Source organism: Octopus bimaculoides, chromosome 13 (genome assembly GCF_046866305.1).
Source record: "Octopus bimaculoides isolate indiv1 chromosome 13, ASM4686630v1, whole genome shotgun sequence".
Taxonomy (NCBI): Eukaryota; Metazoa; Mollusca; class Cephalopoda; order Octopoda; family Octopodidae; genus Octopus; species Octopus bimaculoides.
This window is the reverse complement of record NC_142940.1, coordinates 29,306,998-29,332,617: the sequence shown is the minus strand read 5'-3', so window position 1 is coordinate 29,332,617 and position 25,620 is coordinate 29,306,998. Positions and strand designations below refer to the sequence as shown.

Genomic DNA, 25,620 nt, shown 5'->3' with positions numbered 1-25,620 from the left:
CTCTGTCGTAATACTTCTTTGTTCTTTGTGGTTAATTTTATCACTGTCCATAGATTCTGTGGTGCTTTTGAATTTGTTATCAATTTGTCCTCAAAATTGTTACTTGTTTCAGCGAAAATTACATTTCTGTGACTTTTCCTGCTGTCACAAACTGCTTTGTTTTGCATTAGAAAGTCACACCCATCCATGCCATTTTTCACTTGTAAATATGTAAACATTTTGTAAATACTAATATTTGGGCACAAGGCCCTAATATTTCTTAGTTCTTTTTTCTGGGGACAAAGACTATTGTCTTACGCTCCCTTTTAAACAACAATATCAATGAAGACAGTAGTTTTGATTACAAAAATACCTGTCAAGCTTCCACTGACATTCTAGCCTTCCAACCAGAAGTATAATAATAATAATAATAATAATAATAATGGAAATGGATAAATTGACGGAGAAAGAAATGACAGAAAAATTATAAGTGGAGTACGTGCACAGACTGAGACTGATCCTTAAGTTGAAATTAAATGGACAGAATAAAATCGAAGCTATCAAAACCTGGGCAGTTTCACTCCTTAGATATGGAGCAGCAGTACTTGCATGGACAGTAGACGAACCAAATAGCTTAGACAGAAAGACAAGGAAATTGCTAACTAGATATGGGTCACTCCACCCAAAAACGTGACACAGACAGACTGTATGTACCAAGAAAAAGAGGGGGAAGAGGATGCGAATACAGCATTAGAGCAGAAGAAAACAACATAGCATGGTATGTAAAAAATGCCATAGAACCATTATTATAAGTAAGAAAGTCAGGTTTGTGTAGGATGAAATATTGCAAAGATAAAGCACTATACAAGAAATTGAAAACGAATGAAACTGAAAATAGGTGGGTAAAGAAAAGAATGCATGGTCAATTTCATAGGGATGTTGAAGATAAGACAGACAAAGAAAAAAGATGCTGTGGATGACTAAAAGTGATTTAAAACCAGAAACAGAGGCTCTAATCTGTGCTGCCCAAGAGCAAGCACTAAGAACGAACTACATAATATACAAAATAGACAACACAGTAGAAAGTGATAAGTGCAGAATCTGTGGACAAAACAGTGAAACCGTATTACCAGCCAATGTACGCCACTAGCCCAGAAGGAATATAAGAGATGCCACGACAATATAGCCAGGCTTGTCTATTGGACACTTTACAACAAGTATGGACTTGACAGAGTAAAACATTGGTATGACCACAAACCTGAAGGCATCGTCGAAAATGATAATGCAAAGATCCTATGGGATTTCATGATTCAGTGCAACCATGAGATAGAGAATAGGAAGCCGGACATAGTCTTAATTGAGAAAGAAAACAAACCATGCTGGATCATAGATATAGCATGCCCAGCTGACAACAAGGTATGCATTCGAGAGATATGACAGGTTAGCTTGGGAAGTTAAGCAGTTGTGGTCGATGAAAAAGGTAGCAGTAGTACCAATAATTGTCAGAGCCCTAGTAACAGTGAGCAAAAATCTCGAGAAGTACGTGGAACAAATAGGGGCTGCAATAAGGATGGAGCACATGCATAAAACAGCACTGCTTGGAACTGCTCGAAAAATAAGAGGTGGTAGTGAACAGCTGACACTATAAGACATCTCCAGCATTAGAAGCTGTGCAAAGGCAAATAATAATAATAATAATTCTTTTATTGGCCACAAAGGCCCAAGGCATTGAGGGCTACATGAAAAGATAAAATACAATATACAAAAAAGAGGAGTTTACATTGATCAAAAATGGAAACAACAAAAAGGATATAAATATGGAATTCAGAAAGATAAATAAAGAGATAGGACCCACATTATCAGGACAGTCCACCTTGGATTACTCAGGGAAAACCTCACACAAGGACTCAGATTATTCTATCATCTCCAAGGCATCAGACCCACATTTTTGCAGTTTCTCTCGTACTTAGAAAAGGATACTCAGTGTAGGCCCATTTAGATAAACACAATAGAAGGTAGCACCTGTCTCTCTACTTTCACCTTCCTCTTCAAATGATATTCAGTGAAATTAATGAGAACTTGGCCAGATAGGAAATGGCCTATCTTTAAACCTTCAGATAGGTTCACCACACAGCTCCTTTTGCCACAACCATTAAGCAGAGAAAGAAGGTGATGTGTTGATCTTCAGTATACACTCAGCAGACAGCTGGATTCATCTTGCATGAGATAGTAACTGCTCAACACAAGCCCACAGATTACCAATGCATGGACACACAATAATTGTATGCAGGATGATTTTATTCCCCTACATGTATCTGGAACAGATTTAGCTGTTGGCACTTCCATGTCTGAAGGGCTTGTCTTGAATAGGTAATGCGATACTAAGGGCTTTTGGAAGTTGTCTGTAGTTTTCAACCTGAAACCCCTCCAGAAGAGACCACTCAGACTATTTTCATCAATGTCCAGAGTCAATCTCCAGTGGTCATCATTGCTCATACCCTCAACTAACTCCCTAGAAAAATCTTGAGTTGCTTCCCTGCTAATGACTTTGTTCAGCTGGTTCAATGGTGTGAGCACCTGGCAACATTCTAAATGCCAAACACCCACTTTTGGTCTACACTTGATCCAGGATTACAGTTTAGTGAAGGAGATGAGCTGTGGAGAAACACATTGCATGAAAGATGCTTAGACTGATTTGCCTTTCATTGTCATTGGCCCCATCATAGAACATGCTGATGCATCATCAAAGACAGCATCCTGAAGCCACCACAGCGTGATTGTTGACAGCAGAGGAATTTCCTAAACAGCAGAACCTGACCCTTCTGTATGTATTGGAAAAGAAGCACTCCAATCTGGTCGGTTTTCTTGAGATAAGGTACAACTGTCAGGAAGCAGTATATCAGCAAGGAGATGTATACATTCGCTATTCCCTCCCCTCTTCCGCAGTCTTTCAGAGGCAGCTTTCTCTCCGCCCATTTCTATGTAATATTGGCCACCCTGCTCATAACCTCTTCCTAGCTCCTATCACCTGGAGGTCTGAACCAAACCAGACCAAACCAAACTAAACCAGATTCCTTTCCTTTATTAGTCACAAGGGTTCAAAGAGATACAAAAAAAACAAAATTCAAAGAAAAATTAAATGAAGGCAAAAGTCAAAGATGTACAGTATATAATGGAACAAATTAAAAACTTTAAACAAATATTTACATGGAATAAATAAAAGAAGTATAATAAAGCACAGTAATTAAAATTAGATATCAATATAAAAATTAAATGTCTACATGTATTGATAAGGGCACCCTACATTTCTGATGAAATTTTTCCCCCACTTCTTTCATGATTAGAGATCACAAAATTTTCTGTGAAGGTTATTGTAGGCAAGTGAAGACCTGCTTCTTCTGGATTGTTGAATTATAACACTTTGTAAAATTTGTCTGCAGTTTTCTTTTTTATAGTGTTTGAAATGTGATCTCATTTCCTTCTTGGTTCATACTTTGCTTGGAAATTCTTTGTACATATCATGTAAGTGTCTTAGTATGCTTTATTTGTTTTGTGAAAAGCTGTGAACCAGAGAGGAGGCTGGTTTCTCCGTAGATGGTATTGGCTCTCCTTCATAAGATATGAGTTCTTCAGTAGAGTGTCTCCTCTTCACAGTAAGTCTACCCCACCTCACATTTTTATACCCTTATTCTTTTTTCTTGAATCTCTTTTCATTTATCTTTTGTGCACATAGCATGCAATATGTGTGCTGTTTTGTATGTTAGTGACATGAAAATACAAAAACAACCCCTACGTTTTACTTTTGTCAACCCAGTAGAGTTGAATGTGATTAGTTGGCAGAGTCATTAGATCATTAGATAGAATTCCTTGCAGTACTTGTTTTGACTCGCTGTTCTTTGAGTTCAGATTCAGAGCAGTGGATTAGCAGAATCATTAGAGATTCTAGAATATGCTTCATGGTATCTTTCTGACTCTTTGTGTTCATACCAAGCTGTATTGGCCCAAGTTAACAGCCTTTCCCTTGGATGAATGTCAGTGTCATAGAGACGAGACTTGCATGCATGGACAACAGTCAATCTTCATCAAAATATCTCACCCTGCCCATGGCATTGGTAACAGTGATGATAGCAGTGGGACCATCATCCAATTTTTTTCTTTCGTTTTGTTTTTTTGTTTTTGTTTTTGCAAGTATGGTGTACCTCAGGTTACATTATTCAGTGTATCCTCAGCAACTTCAGTGACCACACAGAGGCTCCTCCAATGACTTGTTCTATACTGTTCTGTTTTTGTTACTATGGTGTTTTTTCTTTATTCTTTTTCTTTTACCTTTGTCACTCATAGAAATTTTCAATTTTCTTTCTATTTGCAGAAATTGAAGCTAAAGAGGCCTGCAAATGGCTGCGTTATACAGGATTTCCCCAGTATGCTCAGATGTTTCAAGGTGAGTTAGATTTCTGATGACTCCTTACTGTAGTTGATGTTTTTACAGTTGGTTGGTTGTTGAGCTCTATGTTAGCACTGATAAAGGAGAACTATGTTCAAAGTGATTCAGCAATGAATCCCTTGTATGACAAACTAGATATTTTCAACCACCATACCACAACTCACAAATGTGCCACAAATATGTTCTGCATGTTTCTGAAAAGAGTTAGAAAACGTCAGATGTTTAGAAAACTCAAGTGTTGTTAATGCAACATACAGGTGTATGTGTATTCCTTTGTAGCAAGGTGTAATGTGTGCACCCATCTCTGTTTTAAAAAAAAAAAACTTATATTTTTATATAAACATCTTTTGTCTATTATCTTTTACTAGTTAGAAGTCATTAGACTGCAGCTAAGCTGGGGCATCATCTTGAAGAATTTTTAGTCGAAAGTATTGACTCCAGTACTTATTTTTTTTTATATAAGTCTAATACTTATTCAGGCTTGAATAAGAATAGATCTTTGAACATTGGGCCTCACCGAGGCGATGACTTCTGATTGAGACCTTTGGAAATATGCTGTGCGTGAGAAGACCCGGCAAACCAAGTGAGACCTAAATCCAAGGCCTCTGCCAGGGGTGTAGCCAGCCCACTTATGCGTACCTTCCTTCATTGGACACTAAACTTCGCTTCCAAAGACCTGTTGAGGCAAGTGAAATCGAAATCGAACTAAATTCGATGACTGGCACCCATGCCAATGTCATCTTCTTCATTGGACACTAAACTCGGCTTGCAAAGACCTGTTGGGGCAAGTGAAAGCGAAATCGTGATGGTACCTATGCACAGCGTCGCCTTCCTGGCACTTCTGCCGGTGGCACGTGTAAAGACATTCGAGCGAGATCATTGCCAGTGCCGTTGGATTGGCTCCTGTGCAGGTGGCACGTAAAATACACCATTTTGAGCATGGTCATTGCCAGTACCGCCTGACTGGCCTTCATGCAGGTGGCACGTAAAAGCACCCACTACACTCTCGGAGTAGTTGGTGTTAAGAAGGGCATCCAGCTGTAGAAACTCTGCCAAATCAGATTGGAGCCTGGTGTAGCCATCTGGTTTCACCAATCCTCAGTCAAATCGTCCAACCCATGCTAACATGGAAAGCGGATGTTAAACGATGATGATGATGAAGATGATGAAAGAGCCATTCTTGAACCTCACTAATAATTTAATACCAATTCAGAACCAGGTAGGAATTCACCAATACCATGCTTCGGTTGAAGTGGTACATAAATGAAGAATGAGTACATATTATCTAGTCGCATTCCATCTGTAGAAGGTAAATTAAAATGTACGATAGAATTTTGTATGCCTCTTAGGTTTAGTTCTCGTGTAAAAGCAAGTTGTGTGCATGTTGTGTGACTTAATACCTATGAGGTATTAGGTTGCTCCTCTAAGGCATTTGGTGCCTTGGGCCATGTATAGCAAAGCCTATGTGCTCTCAACACAAAGATATGTCTAGCACAAGGTCTGGTGATCGAAGACAGATTGATGTTCTGTGGCTATTCAATATATAGTCCTGAAACTGTTGGCTCCCCCTGGTGACTAAATTACATTCTAGAACATTCCACGGTTCACTGGGATTAGTAAAAGGGACATAAATCCAATTTCTTAGAATCTTCTAGAATGTTTGCCAAGGGAGATCACTGTGGGTAAATCCCTTGATTCATAAATTAGGCAATGACAAATCTGTTTCAAATTACGTAACTGTATGAATACATTTGCCTGTATCTGCGAGGAATAAGAAGGGTTGTATTGTGGTTCACCAATGGTTGGCAGATTTACATGCATTATTATGCTTGTCCTCATTTAATTTACTATCATTTGTTCCTTCTTCACACTTGCTGCATCTACATAAGAGGTGTAGGTTATAATTATTACCAATAAATAAATTATAACTAATAAGTATTCTTAACTCATTAACATTTCTAATATCATTGGAATATGTAAACAAATTACTTATATGCAGGGATATGCAAGAGTTGGTGGGAGTGTAAGGGACATGTATATAGGTCATTGGGTAGGATTAAAGCATGGCATTAAAAGAAGAAAGATGAAAATGAATATAAGCAAAGATTAAAGGCAGTGGAAGGGTAAACGTGTGACAGGTTCCAAAGTTATCTTTTAAGAAAATGTTCGATGTTGCCTGGTACATAACTTGAAGAACTGTAGGATAAATTTTGTACATGAGCATGATGATCTCAAGTTCCATTTAGAATTTAACTGGTTAGGAGTCTGTGTTATTGAACATTTTTAAATGTACAAAGGAGGGACTTATGGCCAATTGATAAAGCAGTTGTGGATTCAACAATTTTTGTAGCTAGTGATACTTTTGAATTCCAGATGTATTTCAATAATTTTGTTGTGTGTTTTCTATATTCATGTCTAAATGTGTATGTATGCATGCTAAATATATGTGAATGTAAAAGAGTTCTCAGTAAAACCTATGTAGCACTTTGTGTTAATGTTATTGGTGGGAACCTTAGCATGTGGAAACCCACAGTATCTAACAATTTTTCGAAAGCATTTACTATTTTAGATGACTTGAACTTCTGTCAGTACAGTTGTATTGGAGTGAAAAATCATATATGGAGAAGAAATTAATTACTAGCAAAAAAAGTAAAATTACATTCATCTGTAGCTTATTTTAAAATTATATCTATCAAAAATTTTGTGGAAGTGTTTATAGACTAAATTTAGAAATTTTGTGGAAGTGTTTATAGACTAAATTTAGAAAGGATGGGGCAATGTTAGATCTGCCATTCAAACTGAAAGATGGACTTTGTCATATAACTTTCCTTCTGGTGTTGCCTGCATTAGGGGATCTGTTTGGAGATGCCTTGTGCCTTATAGCAGAAAGGACTGTTATTATTCTGTTTTTCAGTTTTGAGTTCAATTCTGAGCTGCTTTTATTTAAAGCTTCATACAGCAGTATGGTTATACATCTCTTCATGGGAAGATAATCTGAAAATTCAATGGATAATGCTTATAGGTAACGTTTTCAGAATGGTAGGAGTGATTCAAGTTTTTGTGAATATGATATACAATTTCATTAATGGCAGTAAATGTCTGAAGTTAGATTGAATGTAACATCTAATACATTCACTATGTTACTATTAGCATTTTTAAGGTTAAAACTTCTAAAAGTATTAATTAAATTCTTTTTAAGTCTGTGTAATTAGTGATTATTTATATTATACATTAAGATTAGACTATCCTCCTTGTATAATTGTAATTCTATAAAATTAAACATGGCTAGCAGGCTGTTAACATAAATAATTCAAAGCACCCTATAGGGACATCTAAAAGGTCTGACCTATTACACTTTATTCAGAAACACTTAGCAAAAAACAGAAGAACAGAATGAACTAAGTGGAGCAGGAGCACACATGAGGATGGAAAGTGTTGCTAAAAAGGTCACAGATGTGTGATGAAAGCTTTCCAGACAATGGATACAAGTTAAAATAAGAACAGCAATAAACGAGTGAAGAACGAATATAATATATAGTGCATGTGTTTGTTTGGCGAAAAAAAAAAAAAAAAAAGAAATGACAATGACAAGGCACAGGAGTGGCTGTGTGGTAAGTAACTTGCTTACCAACCACATGGTTCCGGGTTCAGTCCCACCGCGTGGCACCTTGGGCAAGTGACTTCCGCTATAGCCTCCGGCCAACCAAAGCCTTGTGAGTGGATTTGGTAGACGGAAACTGAAAGAAGCCCGTCATATATATGTATATATATGTGTGTTTGTGTGTCTGTGTTTGCCCCCCAAGCATCACTTGACAACCGATGCTGGTGTGTTTACGTCCCCCATAACTTAGCGGTTCGGCAAAAGCGACCGATAGAATAAGTACTAGGCTTACAAATAAGTCCCGGGGTCGATTTGCTCGACTAAAGCTGGTGCTCCAGCATGGCCACAGTCAAATGACTGAAACAAGTAAAAGAGTAAAGAGTAAAGAGTAAAGAGTAATCTTGAAATACAATAGAAGGGAATTCCTTGCATATATAATAATATCTATAACCCCACCCATGAAGGTAGCATATCCGTGGCAGAATTATAAGGCTTTCAGTAATAGAAGAGTAAAATTTTACTATTGAAAATTGCTTGAATTAACAGTCATGTATTTCATATAGATTGTCAAATCAATCTGTTATTGAGATACTGTTATTTGAGAGAGAAAGGTTATTAGACTGTATAATTTTATGAGGAGAGGTCAAAAATTATCTGCACTTTCACCAACAAGTCAATGATACTGCCTTCAGTGCATACATGCTAAATGGTGGTACTCTTGTGGTTATGTAACCAAGGTTTAACCTTGATCATTCCAGTTTTCTTTCTTCTGTTACAGAAGAAACATGGCCCCTCTGCTGGCAGTGTGCACTAAGGAAGAGCAGAGATCAGTGATCCAATTTCCTTGGACTGATGGTGTATCTGGAGCTGAAATTCATCACAGGCTTTCAGTACAAATGGAGACAGTGCTCTACCATGCAGAAGTGTGTATCAGTGGATCAAGAACTTTTAAAATGGCCTGACAGGCATGAAACACAAAGAAGGAGCAGGATGCCCATTAACCTCCACCACTTATGTGAAGATTCAACAAACTTGAGAGATAGCTCTGGCAAACTGACAAGTGACCAGCTATGAGGTAGCATGTTCTCTACAAATTAGTCATGGTTTTGCATATGAAATCATTTACAAGCTTTGCTTCCATAGAGTCTGTGCACGATGGGTGCCAAGAGAGCAGTTGTGTAGAGATCTGTCAATACTTATTCAACCACTACAACTATGAAGGCAAAGCTTTTTTGGAGAGAATTGTCACAGGAGATAAAACCTAAGTCCATCACTCTGAGCCAAAATCCAAAAGTCAGAGTATGGAGTGGAAACACCCAGAATTGTCGGTCAAAAAGAAATTCAAGACTCAACTTTCCGCAGAAAAAATGATGCTAACTGTTTTTTGGTACACAAAAGATCCTATACTGAAACATTACCTGGAAAAGGGGTCTACAATCCCCAGTGTAGGTTTCAATGAAATGCTGGCCAACTAAGCAATTTTCACCAAATACCAAGGTCTGTTATCAAAGCAAGTGTGTTTGTTGCTTGACAATGCACACTCACATACAGCTACCCACATCATTGAATCTATTGAAAAATTGATTTTTGAGTTGCTGGAACACCCTGTATGCAGTCCAGATTTCACCCATCCAACTATTGCCTTTGGGTCACTCAAACGTCCTTTACAAGGTTGTCAATTTGCTACAAATGAAGCACAGGAAGCAATGCATAAATGGCTGTGTAACCACCTGAAAACCATCTCCAATAGAACAAGCAAACTTGTGGAACACTGGAGGAAGTGCATTAGAAAGCAAGGATACCATGTCAAAAAAATGATGTAATTGTTCAACCACTGTTTTGTTTTAATAAATTACAGAAACTAGTGTGTATAATTTTTGACTTTGCTCATATTAATTGCATCAAGTTTGACCTTACTATTTCTACCTATTTCACTTTCCATTATGTTAATGAATCTGCATTTAGGATCAGCTAAGAAATCAGGTATGTGGTCTTTCAAAATAATCCAAGTGGGGGCTGGTATCTAAACATCGAATTCTACCATCCATTTTGAAGACCATGGTTAACTGCTTTCAATTCCTTGTTTATATAATTGTGTTAGGTTTAGCTTTCTTATAAGTTTTTGCAATATTTCTAGAAAGTTGTTTATACAAGTTTTTCTCAACTGCAAAAATGTTTTTTGTATTATCTAAAGAGACATGCAATTCTCTTGAGTATAGGTCAGTGTATTGTTTCATGCTGGATTACAGTATTCATATTCGTAATAGAGCTGGTTGATTAAAGAGTTCAGAATGTATATGCACAAGTGAAATAGAAAAAATACTTTATAATGTTGTTGATTTTTTTTTTGTTCCCCTGTGGTTTACAAATGTCTTAGATCTGACTGAGTGACACACGCACGCACGCACGCATGCACACACGCACACACACACACACACACACACACAGAATAAGTCCTGGGGTCGATTTGTTCAACTAAAAAACCTTCAAGGCGGTGCTGCACCAGCATGGCTATAGTCAAATGACTGAAACAAATAAAAGAATATCTAAACATATCTTAGCCTTGCTTTGACATGTTTTTCTTAGTTTTATGTAGTATGTTCAGTAACCAGTGTAGAGCAATATATGAACTCAGTTGGTTCTTCATGTGTTATAGTGTAAGAGAAGTCTCCAGTCAAATGTTCATCAATATATTTTAAATACAGTATCAATATATCATCATCATCATTTAACATCTTGTCTGCTTTGACATGGTTTCTAGAGCTGAACGCCCTTCCTAATGCCAAACATGTGCACACACACACATAATTTAGTAAAGATGAGAGAAAATATCTTCAGGTTTGCCAAGTTTAATAAGATACTAATTAATGTTTAACATTCTTATATTGTGGGTACTCATGTCTTTCACTGATTCATACACACACATGCATGGACTCCTGCCTCCCCTCTCTCCCTCTTTCTCACACATAACTTATATATGTGTGTGTGTGTGTGTGTGAATCCTATATATAGGTAGGAAATGACAGCTTATCACATATTTTGGTACATTTGTACCTGCATATTTATATATATTCAATGTTTGCATATATATATATTATGTATATTGTATTTGGTTATATTCCTTTGTATTCTCAGTTTAAATCCTCCTCAGATGACCTTTACCTTTCACCTTCTGAGGTTAATAAGATAAGGAGTCAACATAATCAACAGTACATTGGAAAGCATTATTATCCCAGCATGGCCACAGTCCAAAGACTGAAACTAGATGAAGAATACAAGGTGCTTTCAAAAAGTATCCATTAGTTTTCCCTGCCAAAACTAATGTTGCGTGGGCAAAATCTTTTGGGTGGGAGGTGACACCACCCTTGCTGCACAGGTATGCTTTGAGTACAGACATGTATTGCATGCTTGTCAGAGTTTTGTTTTCACTGAAGCAGAGATGTTCAAGCAGAAATATTGCATCAAGTTTTGCCAAAAGCTTGGTAATAGTTGAGCTCAAACCATCCAGAAGACTCAGCAAGCCTGTGGTAATGATGTCATGGGCAAAACTGGTCAACTGCTTCAAATATGACAACACCTCAGTGGAGAGCAAGGCATGCACAGGCAAGCCATCCACAAGCTGGAAAGAGGAGCTTATTGAGAAGGTTCGGCAAATAGTCATGGAAGACTATCATGTAACAATCCAGGAAATTGATCTCAAAGTGGAAATAAGCATAGGATTTGTGCATTCCATTTCAACAGTGGGTTTGTGCTGGTGAAATTCATCCCCAAGGTGCTGATAGAGCAGCAGAATCACTTCCACATAGAAACTGCCCTTATCACTGTCAATGAGACATGAATTTATGATCTCTGTTCGATGCATTCAGTCAGCTTGTGTGAAAACAAAAATCAGATGAGTGCGCATTACACTTCTGTACTCTAAAACATAACAGCCAGGAATTGACATGGCCTACCAATGTGAAAATTTTCACACATGTGCAGGAAGAGTGGTGTCATTTCCCACCCAAAAGATTTTGTCCACATGGTGTGGGTTTTTGCTGGTAAAAAAAAACAAAAACAGATACTTTTTATCCGCATCTCATAATTGTGTATGTTTGTTTATTAATGGTATTTTGAAAAACTACTTAGAACTATTGATATCTCTTTCTTTATCACTCCTTTTCTCCCCTCTGTCTTTCCACATGACCATTGCCTCAGTACATATAGCCTGTTGCTACTGTTTCATCCTGTACTATCATTGCCTTTAAACTAAGTATTAAGTATATCATGTCACAATGTTACCCTCTACATTGACACTGCAAACAAAGAACATCTTTATATGGTCATTTAAGTTCAAATCTTTCTGAAACCATGCACTATGATTTTAAAAAATAAATGGTAAGACAATAATAATAATAAAATATAATAATCGACCTGTTGAGCATAATAATGTGGAGTGGCTGTATGAAATCCAAGATAAGTTAAGAAATATACAAGGTCAAAGTAACCTAAAGATAATACAGAAAAGATGAAAAGACAAATAAGTAAAATACCAAAGTGAAAGAGCCCAGGGCCAGATAGTGTTCAAGAATGTTGGATGAAGAGGATGAGAGGGGTCCATGAAAGGATAACAGAACAGTTGGATAAGCGCTTGTAGGAAAGCTCAGTACCCAGCTGAATGAAAATGGGAAAGTCATTGTTACGTGTCAAGGATCTTGAAAAGGGTATTAGTATATCCAACTTTTATTCAATAACATGTCTTCTGCTCATGTGGAAACTACTATCAGGTGTTTTGGCTGGTGAATTGTATGGACATGTATAAAAAAGTGGGATGCTACTGATTGAATAGACAGGGTGTCAAGAGAGAAGCTGGCGGGGAAAAAAGATCAGCTATTAATTGACAAGTTAATCATCAGAAACTGCAAAAGAAAGCACACCAGTTGACCACGGCAGATGTGCTCTGTAATTGATGTTACATGCCCCTTTGACCAACAAATAGTTAAGGAAGGTGAAAAATAGACATATATAATCCTCTTGAATATAAAAAAGCTTGGATATGGAAAATTAAAAAGGTGAAAATAGTGCCAATTATTGTCAGGGCCTCGGGGTCAGTATCAGAAGATATTCAGAGGAATATAAAGGAAATGGGAATAGAGTGCCCCAGTAGAGCTGTTGCTAAAAGTTTTCCTCCTTGGCATGGCCAGAATCACCAGGAAAGTATTGGATAGTTGAAGAGAAATAGATAGCATGGTATTGTAGGTTGCAGGTAGCAAGCCTGCTACACATGCAAAATTCCAGGAGTTCCAACAAAACCTGAGTTAAAAGAATAATAGTAGTGGTGATGGTGATGGTGATGGTGATGGTGATGATAACACACATCATAACAGACCAACTATAACTGAGGACAAAGACAATCTGACTGAAGAAATAACAAAAATAGAAGAAGTAAACATCACTTAGTCGATAAATCTGGACCAGCATAAGCGCCTCCCCAGGTTACAAAAGATACACTAGATATCAACAAACTAAATGCCTTGATCTACTCAACAGCTGTAATGATATCCAGGGAAACTGGGCTTAGCCCTTACAAAGAAAGATAACATCCAGCCAAATCAAACAGCAAGTGGAAATAGATCATAATAAAAAAAATTCAAAAACAAAAGAAAGACTTGTCACTACTTTGTGAATTAGAGAAAGAGGGATCAAATATGAAAAAAAAAAAACTCATATAACAAAACAACACAAAACAAAAAATAAAGAAGATACATGGGAAGTAAAAGAAAAAAATTAAACAGAGCATAGCAGCAAAAGCTTGCTGCATAAAACAGCATGAAAAACGGGAGCGCTTCTTCCAACAAAATAGAGAGAATTCAAAATAAACACAATAAGTTTTTACAGAAAGTTAAACAAAAAATATGTCAATAGATTCCATGCCAAGAACATATGTGATTTAATCATACTAGGAAGGAATATGGAGTAAACTAAAAAACACAACAAAAATGCTAAATGGATTAATTGGGAAAAGGAATGGAAGAACAAGAAAGAACCACTGGTGTGGCCCACCATCACAGGCCAAGTGATCACGGACACACTGAGGAGTACTAGCAACTGGAAAACTCCAGGGATAGACAAGGTCCCCAACATCTAGTTGAAACACTTCCCCAGTACCCATACCCACTTAGCTGCAGCATTCATTGCTGGATATATAGATCTAATCTGAAACCACCACGAAGCAGAAATTCAGAATCCACAAAAACAATGAAAGAAAACTATGTGTTAATGTAAGCCATCTCAGGGAAACTGAAAGATTTTTCTGATATGGAGTGTGCGTGTGTGTGTAGAATAGCTTCCTTCAGATGTGCCACCACAGTAACATGTGCATGAAAATGTAAACATGTGGACTACAATATTTCTATACACAAACTACAAACTAGTGAGTAAAATTTAAAATTTAAAATTTTAATTACATATGCATCCAATCGTTATACAAGACCTCTCTCTATATGCACATTGCTGTTTCTTCTCAGTCTTTTGCTTATACATCAATAATAATTATAAATACGAAAGAAGCATCAACACATGTCCATGGGCAGTGTTCTGTCAAAAAGTAAACGCTGAAAAATGGACCCATAACAAAACCAACCAAAAAAGAAGAACAATGGACAGATAACCATGAATACTATGAAATGGTTGATTTATGATTTACACACACTACTATGCAACACTCCTCCAAAAACATACAGGAATAAACTTATATTGAAAATACCCAATAAAATGAATAAAGCCCACAACATGTGCCATGGAAGTCCGATACCCAACAGAACACAACCTGTACTGCACAAACAACACACAATACAAAAACAAATACAACAGAAAACTCAAAAAGTTGTGGAATAATTCCAACCACTCCTCAAGTGACTAAAAGGTAGACTGATTTGGTATAAAACAAAGAACTATGAGCGATTGGCAGTTGCTGCTGGTAGCAGTTCACTGTGAGCCTTTGATATAGAGCACTGAGTCTCATGTAATAGTGCATCGTGTATATACTTTCTTCCCCACTTTGTTATATATCTAATATTAAAGTGGCGGTGAGTTGTTTGAAGCTTGTGTTGGACATTTAAAATTTTTCTTTTTATATGAAACCAAAGAAAAAGTCGTTATAGCATGGAAGATTTATTGGCCTTAGTGGTGCAGTTACAGCAGCAACAACAACAACAGAATCAACAGTTGCTGGAATTAATGTTGAAGAAGTCTGAAAATACTTCAGGTTCCTTCTTACTAGACAGTGTAGCAAGCTTTATTGAAGAATTCAGCTATAATCCAGAAGGTACTACCTTCTCTGCATATTTTCATAGATACAAAGGTATCCTCAAAGAAGAGTGTAAATGTTGTTCCAACGAGAAAAATGTACGACTACTTTTAAGAAAAATAAAGTAATTATATTCTGCCAAAGAAACCAGGTAAGATTTGTTTCAATAAAACAATATTTTATTGAAAATTTTCAGTAAAAAATGTTCCATGTTCAATACTCGCTAGCAATGATTTTGTCACCTATGCCAGAGTGGTTAACAGAGAATGTGAGAAATTCAAATTGAATGAGTTCGACCCCAGTCATGTTCAAGTCTTTAATTTTTGTTCAAGGGCTTACTGCAAGCAAAGATGTAGATATATGATGCCTGATATTAACAAAATTAGAACAGGACCACAATTTAACTGTGTAGCAGAAGAATGTCAGAGGATTATTAGTATAAGACATGACACAAATAAAATTGAAGAGAAAGATTGCCTTCAGATTCAAGTGTGTCGACCAGCAATGAATAAGAAAATAGACAAAAAAAATATCAAGACCAAATCCATGTTATGGGTGCAGTGGTCGACATTTTAAAAATAACTGTCTGTTTAAAAATATAAAATGCTACAAGTGTGATAAAATAGGCCATAAAAAGACACATTGTAGGACAGAACGTAAAAAAAACAGTTCAACAGAAAAATTATGTAAACAGATTATTGGCAAAAAAAGTACAAATGAGCCTGAAAGAAAATTTGTGTATTTAAAAATTAATAACACAAACGTAAAGTTACAATTGGATACAAGCAGCGACATCTCAATAATTAACACAGATACATGGAAAAAGATTGGGAGATCTAAATTAAATGAAATCGCAAAAATTGCCCATGGTATTTCAGGAAAATAATTATATTTTAAGGGCGAATTGATAAGTAACATTACATTTCGTGAAAAAACCTTGAAAGCTAAAGTTTTTGGGTTAAATGATACCAAATATTTGTTCGGTACTGACTGGATGGAATTGTTTAATTTATGGCACCTCCCCATAAATCTTTTCTGTAATAAAGTGAATGGTTTTTTTTGTCCAGTACAAATGAGTCATCAGACGAATTGAAGAAAAAAATTTTTTTATATTTTTCCTGAAGTTCTGTTTAGTAAATTAGATCTAAGCACCAAAATGAAGGTGTGGTTTCAAATACAAGAACATTTAAACAAAAACGAATGGTACCAGTCACAGCATTAGAACAGATAAATTTTGAGAGACTAGAACAAAGTGGAATATTCTAAATGGGCAGCACCAACAGTACATTAAGAAAACGAATAATAAAATCAGAGTGTGTGATGATTTTTCCACTGGTTTAATGAATGTCTTAAAATGTGCTGCTATCCACTACCTACTCTGGAGGATATTTTTGTGAAATTAAACAGTGGCAAGATACTTTCTAAATTGGATCTCTTTGACACTTTAAATATCTAACAGTTAACACACATAAAGGACTTTATAAATACAACAGGTTACCATTTGTCTTAAAAGTTGCACCAGCAATTTTTTAACAGATTATAGATGCAATGTTAGCAGATTGTGAATTCGCAATTCCATATCTGGATGATATACTTATTAAAAGCGACTCCAGGGATCAACAAGTAGAGCATGTGAAATATGTATTCAAAAAATTTAGGGATTATGGCTTTACTTTGAGTGAAGAAAAGTGTGAATTTTTCTTACTGTAAATAAGATATTTAGGACAAATCATTGACAGAAATGGATGTCAACCAGACCTGTTGAGGGTAGACACAATCAAAAATATGCCCGATCCGATAAACATAACAACCTTACAAGCATTTTTAGGATTGGCAAATTATTACCAAAATTATATTCCAAATATGCATAAGGTGAGGGTTCCACTGAATAATCTGCTGAAAATCTATATGAAATGGAATTGGTCCAAAAACTGCCAAAGGGCATTTGGCGAAATATAAAAAATGTTGATATCTGATTTGTCGTTAGCATGCTTCAATCCTGCAGTGGAGATTGTTGTAGCTTCAGATGCTTCTGAGTATAGCATAGGAGCAGTAATGCTATAAAAATATAAAAATAGTAACATAAAGGTGGCAGTCCATGCCTCACATTCTCTGATATCAGCAGAGAAAAATTATAGTCAAATTGAAAAGGAAGCTCTTGCAGTTATTTTTGCTATGAAAAACTATGTATTTGAGAAGTAGTTTTCTTAACCACTAATACAAATGATATTAACAGCCTTTTTCTTTTATTATCACTAGGAGCCTTTCATAATACAATAAAGATGTTATATATAGGAGTTAAAAAACCTTAAGAGATAGACAAATGAAAATCATGCAGGATAATAAAGACATTGTACAGTTTAAGGACTTGTTAAGAATTTGATATAAAGTAAAACGTTTGAATAAATAGATCATTGTATCAGAACATAATAATTTTAAAACATATCTAAGTTATTTTAAAATATAAAAAAATATTTAGGTAACCCTCACTCCTGCACACACAAACATACACAGATGAGAAACCATCAGCTAGGTTAGGCCAAAGTACCCCTACCTGTTTGTCTTGTATCATTTTTTCCTAAAGGGTCTGTAAACATTTTTGGTGTTGGGATGGGCATGAAGGGACTCACATCCTGCTTGAAAGTTCAATAAACTTTTGATATCATATTCACCACTGTCTATCTTTTGCATATTCTCCATCACTCTGCTCTCATTTCTTCTCAAACAAGTACCTTTTTAACTATGCTTTCTTCTCACAGTTCATTCTGGAAGTCCATCAAGTCCTAGTTAGATACTTTCAGTGCTATGAACTTCATAGCTTCCAAGGAGAAGTAGATTTCTTAAGTTTGATTTCTTCTAAGCTAAGAACAAATCTCCTTTTGCTTGTTCTGCATGCTATTTCTTGGGGTTAACGGTATCCCTTGAAGTCTTCTTTTTCTATTCTTTGTATTGTCCCTGTCAGTTTGCCACCCTTGTTCACTCTTCATGTCTTTAAGATGTTGGGGTGATACTACTGGTTGTGACCAGGAGAAAGGACCCATAGTTGTTGACTTTAGATTCTGATCACAGGGCAAGATCTTTAACCATCTTTGGAACTTCAACCAGCATTGTGACTGGTAGTGGTGTTAGAACACCAGCTTCCAGGAGCTGTTGTTTTGTTGCTGATTCTGCTGTTGTCTCTTCCTGAACTTTTCTAGTTTCTCAGCACAAAAAGCCCTTAAATAGCCTTTACTATCATAAGTTTAATAGCCGAGTTTTCTACCTGGCACCACTAGTCTTGTAGCTTTTTTTTTGACAGCCAGTGAGACACACTTCTGGAATTGCTCTTTGGTCTTCAGGGAATGTTAGGACTCATAAATCCATATAGACCTTATGCAGCCACATGTCATTTTTATTTATGCTGCACTCACCACTTGTCCATATTACATTACCAATGTGACAGTGAACCAAGAGTCAACATGACCAATATCCTTTATTGTAACTTTTGTGTTGTGCCACCCATGGTATTGTGGTGCAGACTTATGGACAGGAGTTTAACACACCTGCTCAACCTGTTTTCACTTTGCCCTCCAATTTGAATATTATGCATATGATTCCATTTTTTTTCCTTGACCAGTGAATGATGTATTATTCCACACATTTGCTAGGAATGTCTGCAATTGCGTTTTCATGTGTATGAGAAAAGCCCTTGCTTCTTTCAAGATGCAGAGGAAAGTTATTGTCTTTGTTCAGACTGCCCAGTAAGAGAATGAGTTATTGAGGCAACATTGCTTGTTATGTACCAGAATTTTTTTCCTTCACAACCATTTTCATATCTTATAGCCCATCTGTCATATCTTATAGCCCATCTGTCATATCTTATAGCCCATCTGGTGATAAAAAAGAAAGCTGGAAACTCTTTCCCTGTTTTGCAATCTAAACTTCTCTATTCATTCTTTTACACAGAGAAATACATATGTATCTGTGTGTTATAGTGGCTGTTGTTCATAAGTGGTGGAAACAAAAAGAGTATTACTTCCATCTATCATTCATTTCTCTTCTGTAATAGAATCATTACAGGACTGGGTTGTAATAGAATCATGACAGTATGTTAAGAATTGATCCATGATGTGAGAAAGAACCAAAAGAAACATGTCCAACTATCTCAAAACTTCACAACAATGATGACAATTTATATTATTTACTACAGGGAATGTTTTTCGTACAGAAGCATAAGACCTCAAATTTTGCGAGAAGAAAACAGTTGAACATGTTGACTTTAATGATAGTTTCTGGTATTAGTTAAAGCTGCAAATTATGGAAAAGGGATTTTATTGTTACTCTTGCTTAACACCAGGTTACCCTGATCAAAAACATTCAAGCCATGACCTTTCTGATATTTTTGCAGCCATAATATATCTAGGACTATATTGTTTGATGTATCTTTCCTTATTTAACACAGAGATTTTTGACTTGAAGGAAATTTGGCTGCTGTTGTTAGCAAACTGAGTTACTATAATAGAGGCTTCTTAGCTGAATATGATTTATGTGATGGTGGTTGTCGTCATAGTTGTAATGTTGGTAGTGGTGGTTGCAATGATGGTGGTGATGATAATAATGACTGTATTCTCACGTGATTTTTGTTTGTTTTATTGCAGATGGTCAGTTTCCTATCAACACAGAATCAGTCCATAATGACCATGACTTCCTTGATACAGATTCTCTACAGGCCCTCAACAGGTAGAGTTATAGTTTTTTATACAATTCTTCATACTCTGTCTACTCTCAACAAATACCATTGTCTCAGTATTTTCTCCTAATTTCAGTTTGAATGGAATATATTTCTGAAAAACTTGAAGTGAAATATGAGCATGGGAATATTTAAGTTATTTACCTCCTGGTCTGCTTTAATCAAGTAAACCTATGATGTGGATTAAGTATGTTGTGATATGAGATTGGTATAGTATGGTATGGTGTGGTATGATATGTTATGATAAATTTGTTAGCATAGTGTGGTATGCTGTAGATAGTAGGGTGAAGAATGATGTGGAATTGTATGGTATGTTAGTTGTGGTGAAAAAGAGAGGAACCTGTGCCTCACACATACACACTATTCTTATCACTAAATGATGAAAAGAGGCAAAATGAAATCTGTATGATACATACATACATATATATATATACATATATATATATATATATATATATATATATATATATATATATATATATATATATATATATATATATATATATATAAAATCATCATCATCATCTGCTTCACATCTGTCTTCCATGCTGCATGGGTTTCACAATTTGGTATAGGATCTGATGAGCCAGTGGATTGCATCAAACTCCTATATCTGCTCTGGCATTTCTATGGTTGGATGACCTTCCTAATGCCAACCACTTAACAGAGTGTATTGGGTGCTTGTTTGCATGGCCGTAGTACTAATGAGATTGCCATGTAGATCATAATACTTAAATCTCCTTCAACTGGTGGAGTCACAGTTGGGAAGGGGGTGGTTTTATGCCAGGCATTGAGAGGCAATTGCCACAGGAGTTCAAGGTGAGTAGGGATGAAATTATGTCTTGATTGGCATGTGACATGGATTACAATGAGAGAGGATTATGCAACATCATCAGCTTCATTCTCTCATCCCTTCCTATCTCATTCTAGTGACAGGACGAAGTCAAGACAACCAAAGACAAGTTGAGATGCAGTGGATGGCCACAGTGTCCTTTGTGTCTCACTGTGCCCTGTTTGTGCTCCACAATGCTTGCTGGTCTACCTTCCTACCCATTGAATGAATCTGGTGGTTTCCTCCACACAATCTGTTGGTTCCAGTCTTCAGTAGATAATGCCTAGCTCACCAAATGTTTGCGATGTGGGTGACAAGACCATAACCCACACTGCCTCATATTTTAAGCATCTTAGCAGTGATTCCGAATATTTTAGGCGATATGTTGCCAAATATTTTAGCAACATATGATGGGGATTTGAGATTTACAGTAAAGTTTAACAAACTAGAAGAATACAGCATTTAATGGATATATTTAGGTCAGCCACAAATCAAACCTCTTGATTTCTCAATCAACCAAATTAATGTCTGTGTTCCTTAAAAGGGAGTGCTAATATTTTAGTTCCATCTAAATAGGAGTGAATTTCTATGAGAAAAATACTTATTGTTAGTGGACTATATCAACCTAACAAAAGAAAGGTTAATATATCATTTGGCATCAGATTTTGAAAATTTAGTTAGATTGTAAAGTTAACTGGCATTCCTCATTGATACAAAAGTGTAATTAATTCTAGTCTGCTAGATAGTAGGTACTTACATCTAATACAATGTAATACAATGGTATATTGACTGTTTTAATTTTTTTTTACATATATGCATGTATGTGCTTAGCATAAACATACATTAACATAAAAATGCTTACTTTGAAGCATATGAAAAGATATTGACATACATTAACTAATTTGTCTAGTAACTTAGCAGTTAGTTTATGTTGTTACATAATAAAAGCTTACTTTATATTTAATTCAATTAATATGTTAAAGAAATAAGGGGAAGAGACAGAAATATTGGATGTCAGAGAAATAAAAAGGAGAGAAATAAATAAAGAGAGAATAGAAAGACGGGTAAAAAGAACTCGAACTGTTGTCTAATACTCTATTTCTCAAGTTAAAATACATTAAAGCTGCTTTATGTACATAACATATTCAAAAACAGGTGCATGAAAATCGTGACATGTTTGTGTGTCTATTACATAGGTTTACATATACTAATATCACACTTTGATACTGTGTGGACTGGTTTCCCCATTGACAGGTCTCTGATATTAAATAAAGTGTTAAACACTTATGGTATACAAATTAGTAGCCCTTGTCCTCTGGAACCACTAGATTTGATATGTATATAAACAGATTGACTACTTGTTTCCCTGAAATTGGTCAAGTGACGTTAGACACCTAATGAGACTTCAGTAAGGATCAACAATTGATTAAGGCTGTTCATCACTTTTTTTAGTCTTCAGAAAAATAGGTAAATTTGAGATGTTTGTATATCTGCTATGTAGGTTATATATATGAGTAGAAAACACTCTTCTAATGGAAACAAAAATCAATTACTTTCAATCACAAGTGATGCAAAACACAAGCCAAAGTTATGTCCCTTGTTTCGAAAATGTCATAAGCAACATGCCTATTTATTCATTAATCCACACATGCTTTTGAATATGGAAAAATTATACCAAACTTTAAAAAGCTGAAATCAGTGAAACCAGATCTGGGTCAGTTAAATATGACTTTTTTTCTATACTACAAAATAAAAAAAAACTCTTTTAGCCACAAAGTCAAAAATTTATATACGAAATCCTTTCTCTATACAACAGATTCAGAGCAACATGTAACTCCTTTTTCTCCATTCTCTCTTCCATCCTTCTCACTTATGTTATATTACCAGTATATAGACAGGTGCTTGCAAAGTCTTTCCGAAGTGAGGAATGTGCAACCCAACGTAAGTTAGTGGTTAGTGATTTTGGGTTTGGGATTAGAAGGACTTCTAGAAACAACCAGTCAGGAAAAGAAAGATATAATAATTTGAAGATCCAGTAATATAGTAATTCAAAGATCAGTCAAAAATTTGAAGATGTTCTAGTTGAAGCCTTTTGACACCTAAAATTAATTTAAGTGAATGAGATATTATCTCAGTATTTTGTAAGCCTTCCTTTGGCTAATATTGCAGCTTTCACCCAATTAAGCATGGATTTGATTAAATCATCTATGACAGACTCATCCAAGTTTATCCAGCGGCTTCTCCCAGCTACATAATTGATGTAATTTTTTAATATTCTTGCATGCAACCATCTATTAAATCTTTGAACAACTCATTTCAGAGATTTCATAGTATAAGTTCTTTTCCAAACTTGTATGGTATGAGGGTCCATTTTCTTAAAAACTTTGGTTTTCTTATCAACATTGGGTTAAAAGGGCAAAAGACCTTTTCCCAAATTTTTGACAATATTTTTGAACATATAGATGACTTTCAACAAAGATTAGCTCTGATCTGCCAATCACTCAAATTATTCTCTGTTTAGTGCCTCCAACTTTTAAGCTGTTCTTTCAGCTGTTCCTTGCCAACAACCCAGCTCTCATGTTTTAACTTTTCCTTTTTGCTCCACACCATGATTTCCTGTGATCTCTCTCTCTCTCTCTCTCTCTCTCTCTCTCTCTCTCTCCCCCCTTCTCTCTCTCCTGCAGTAAAGTATGCCTTTTAACTTTTCCGCAATACACCCACCCAATCCCACTCCACCACTATTCCGGAAATCTCTTCTCTTATACCAGAAACCCCTACAAGGCTCCACCTCTGCACTATCACCAGTATGATAAGCATTGCCTCTGTACCAGAAGTCTGTCATAGCTCCCCCTCCACCCACTACCAGCAATTGCATCTGTATTACTACATGTATCGAAAGGTGATGCATTACTTAGTAAATTAACAAACCACCTACTCCTTTCTCTCTGCATACAATGGATTAACCAATAGCTGATTATTTACTTAATTTAAACATTGACTCATTTATGTTTGTTGCAATAACGCTTATATTTACAATGTTTGTATTACACTCACTCTCAATAGGGGAAACAATTTTAACATGATTGAATGATGGTAGATTAAAGCAAGAAAAAACTGATGTGATATGTCTCTTATCAAGCACACATTGAAACCTTCTTTTGAGGTACTGAATACCATGACCCCCCCTCCCCCTTCTCGTGTTTTTTCTGACATCCCTTTCCCAGTTCTCAGAGTTGGCACTGTCAGTGTAGGCACATTGAAAGGTAGGTCTGGTGAGATTGTAGAGCTGCTTGAATGGAGGCGCATTGATGTATGTTGCATCCAAGAAGTAAGGTGGAGAGGAGATTCAGCCAGATTCCTCACAGGCAAGACACATAGGTATAAAATCTTCTGGGAAGGTAACAGTGATGGGGTAGGTGGTGTGGGCATACTTCTTGCAGAGAACTGGGTGAATAAGGTCATAGAGGTAGTCAGAGTGTGCAAAAGAGTACTTAAGCTCACGCTAATTTTGCAGAATAGTACAGCAACAGTTATCTCTGCCTATGACCCCCAAGTGGATCTACCAAATGAACAAAAGGATTGTAGGCTACTTCAAAGACGAACAACAATGATATCATCTCTGTGGCTGAGGATTTCATTGGGAATATTGGGCAGCAGCCTAGTATCTTCCATGGTGTACATGGGGGCCATGGAATTGGTTCCCAAAACGAAGAGGGGACAAAACTACTGGAGTCCTGTAATGTGTATAACCTATTTATCTGCAGCATCAACTTCAGGAAGCCAGAAAGCCACCTTGATAACCTACCAATTAGGTGACCATGCTAGCCAGATCGATTACATTCTCACAGGTTGCTATCAAATACAAAGACCTTCCCTGGTGAAGAATGTGCCCCCCAGCATAGAATAGTCATTAGTGACCATAGACTTCAGGCCAGATTGATGCCAAGAAGCTGACTAATCTGGAAAAGAAGGATTTGGAAGCTTAAGGACACTTTATACGGTCAGAGATTTAGGAACATCCTAATTGAGAAATCTAATGAGAGGGGCAAGGAACTACAGACTTGTGACATAGAGGGCAACTGGGAATTCCTGTGGGACAGCTTGCTGCATGTCATGGACAAAATTTGTGACTGGTGCAAAATCCCATCCGGACCCATGGCAATGTGGTGGTGAAACAATGCTGTAAGACAAGGCCATTAGAGCAAAATAACAGGCCTGGAAGGACTGGAAGTGTGAGGGGTAGCAGGGAACTGTATCAGATAGTGAGAAGGGAAGCTAGGAGACAAGTATATCTAGCCAGGGTAGAAGCAGAAAAGAAGTTTGCCTATGTTCTGTGATGTGAGGACCAGAGACTTAAAGTGTTTCGGATTGCAAGACAGTGTGTGAGAGAAAATCATGATGTCATAAGAGAGAAATGTGTCCGCATGGATGATGGTGCACTTGCATTTAATGATTCCCCCCCAAAAAGAGGCTTGGAGATGTCACTATGAAAGGCTGATAAATGGGGAGAATGAATGGGAGGAGGAAAGTCTGCCAAATCTTAACCCAGCTGAGGGACCAGCTATTCAAATTGACAGTACTTTGGTAGATAAAGAAATTAAGGACATGAAGAAAGGTATAGTCCCCAGTCCATCAAGAATCTCCACTGAGATGCTTCAAATATATGGTGGAGTAGGATATAGTCTAGTCACCTGTATAATTAATCAGGTTGTCCATTAGGGAATCATACCCAACAATTGGTGTAGCA

General features: G+C 36.5%; 1 protein-coding gene across 5 annotated transcripts in view; it reads left to right on the top strand.

Moving 5' to 3' along the window:
• Positions 1-25,620, top strand: part of LOC106880368 (rho GTPase-activating protein 7) — a 601,077-nt gene that overhangs the window by 371,894 nt on the left and 203,563 nt on the right. For all 5 annotated transcript variants that reach the window (XR_016244003.1, XM_089361608.1, XM_089361606.1 and 2 more), the window contains exons 4-5: positions 4,349-4,420; positions 19,950-20,031. Coding sequence is in view for 4 of the 5 variants with exons in the window: in XM_089361608.1 (XP_089217734.1) it covers positions 4,349-4,420; positions 19,950-20,031 (154 nt within the window). In the remaining variant the exon portion in view is untranslated. The remainder of the gene's footprint in view (positions 1-4,348; positions 4,421-19,949; positions 20,032-25,620) is intronic.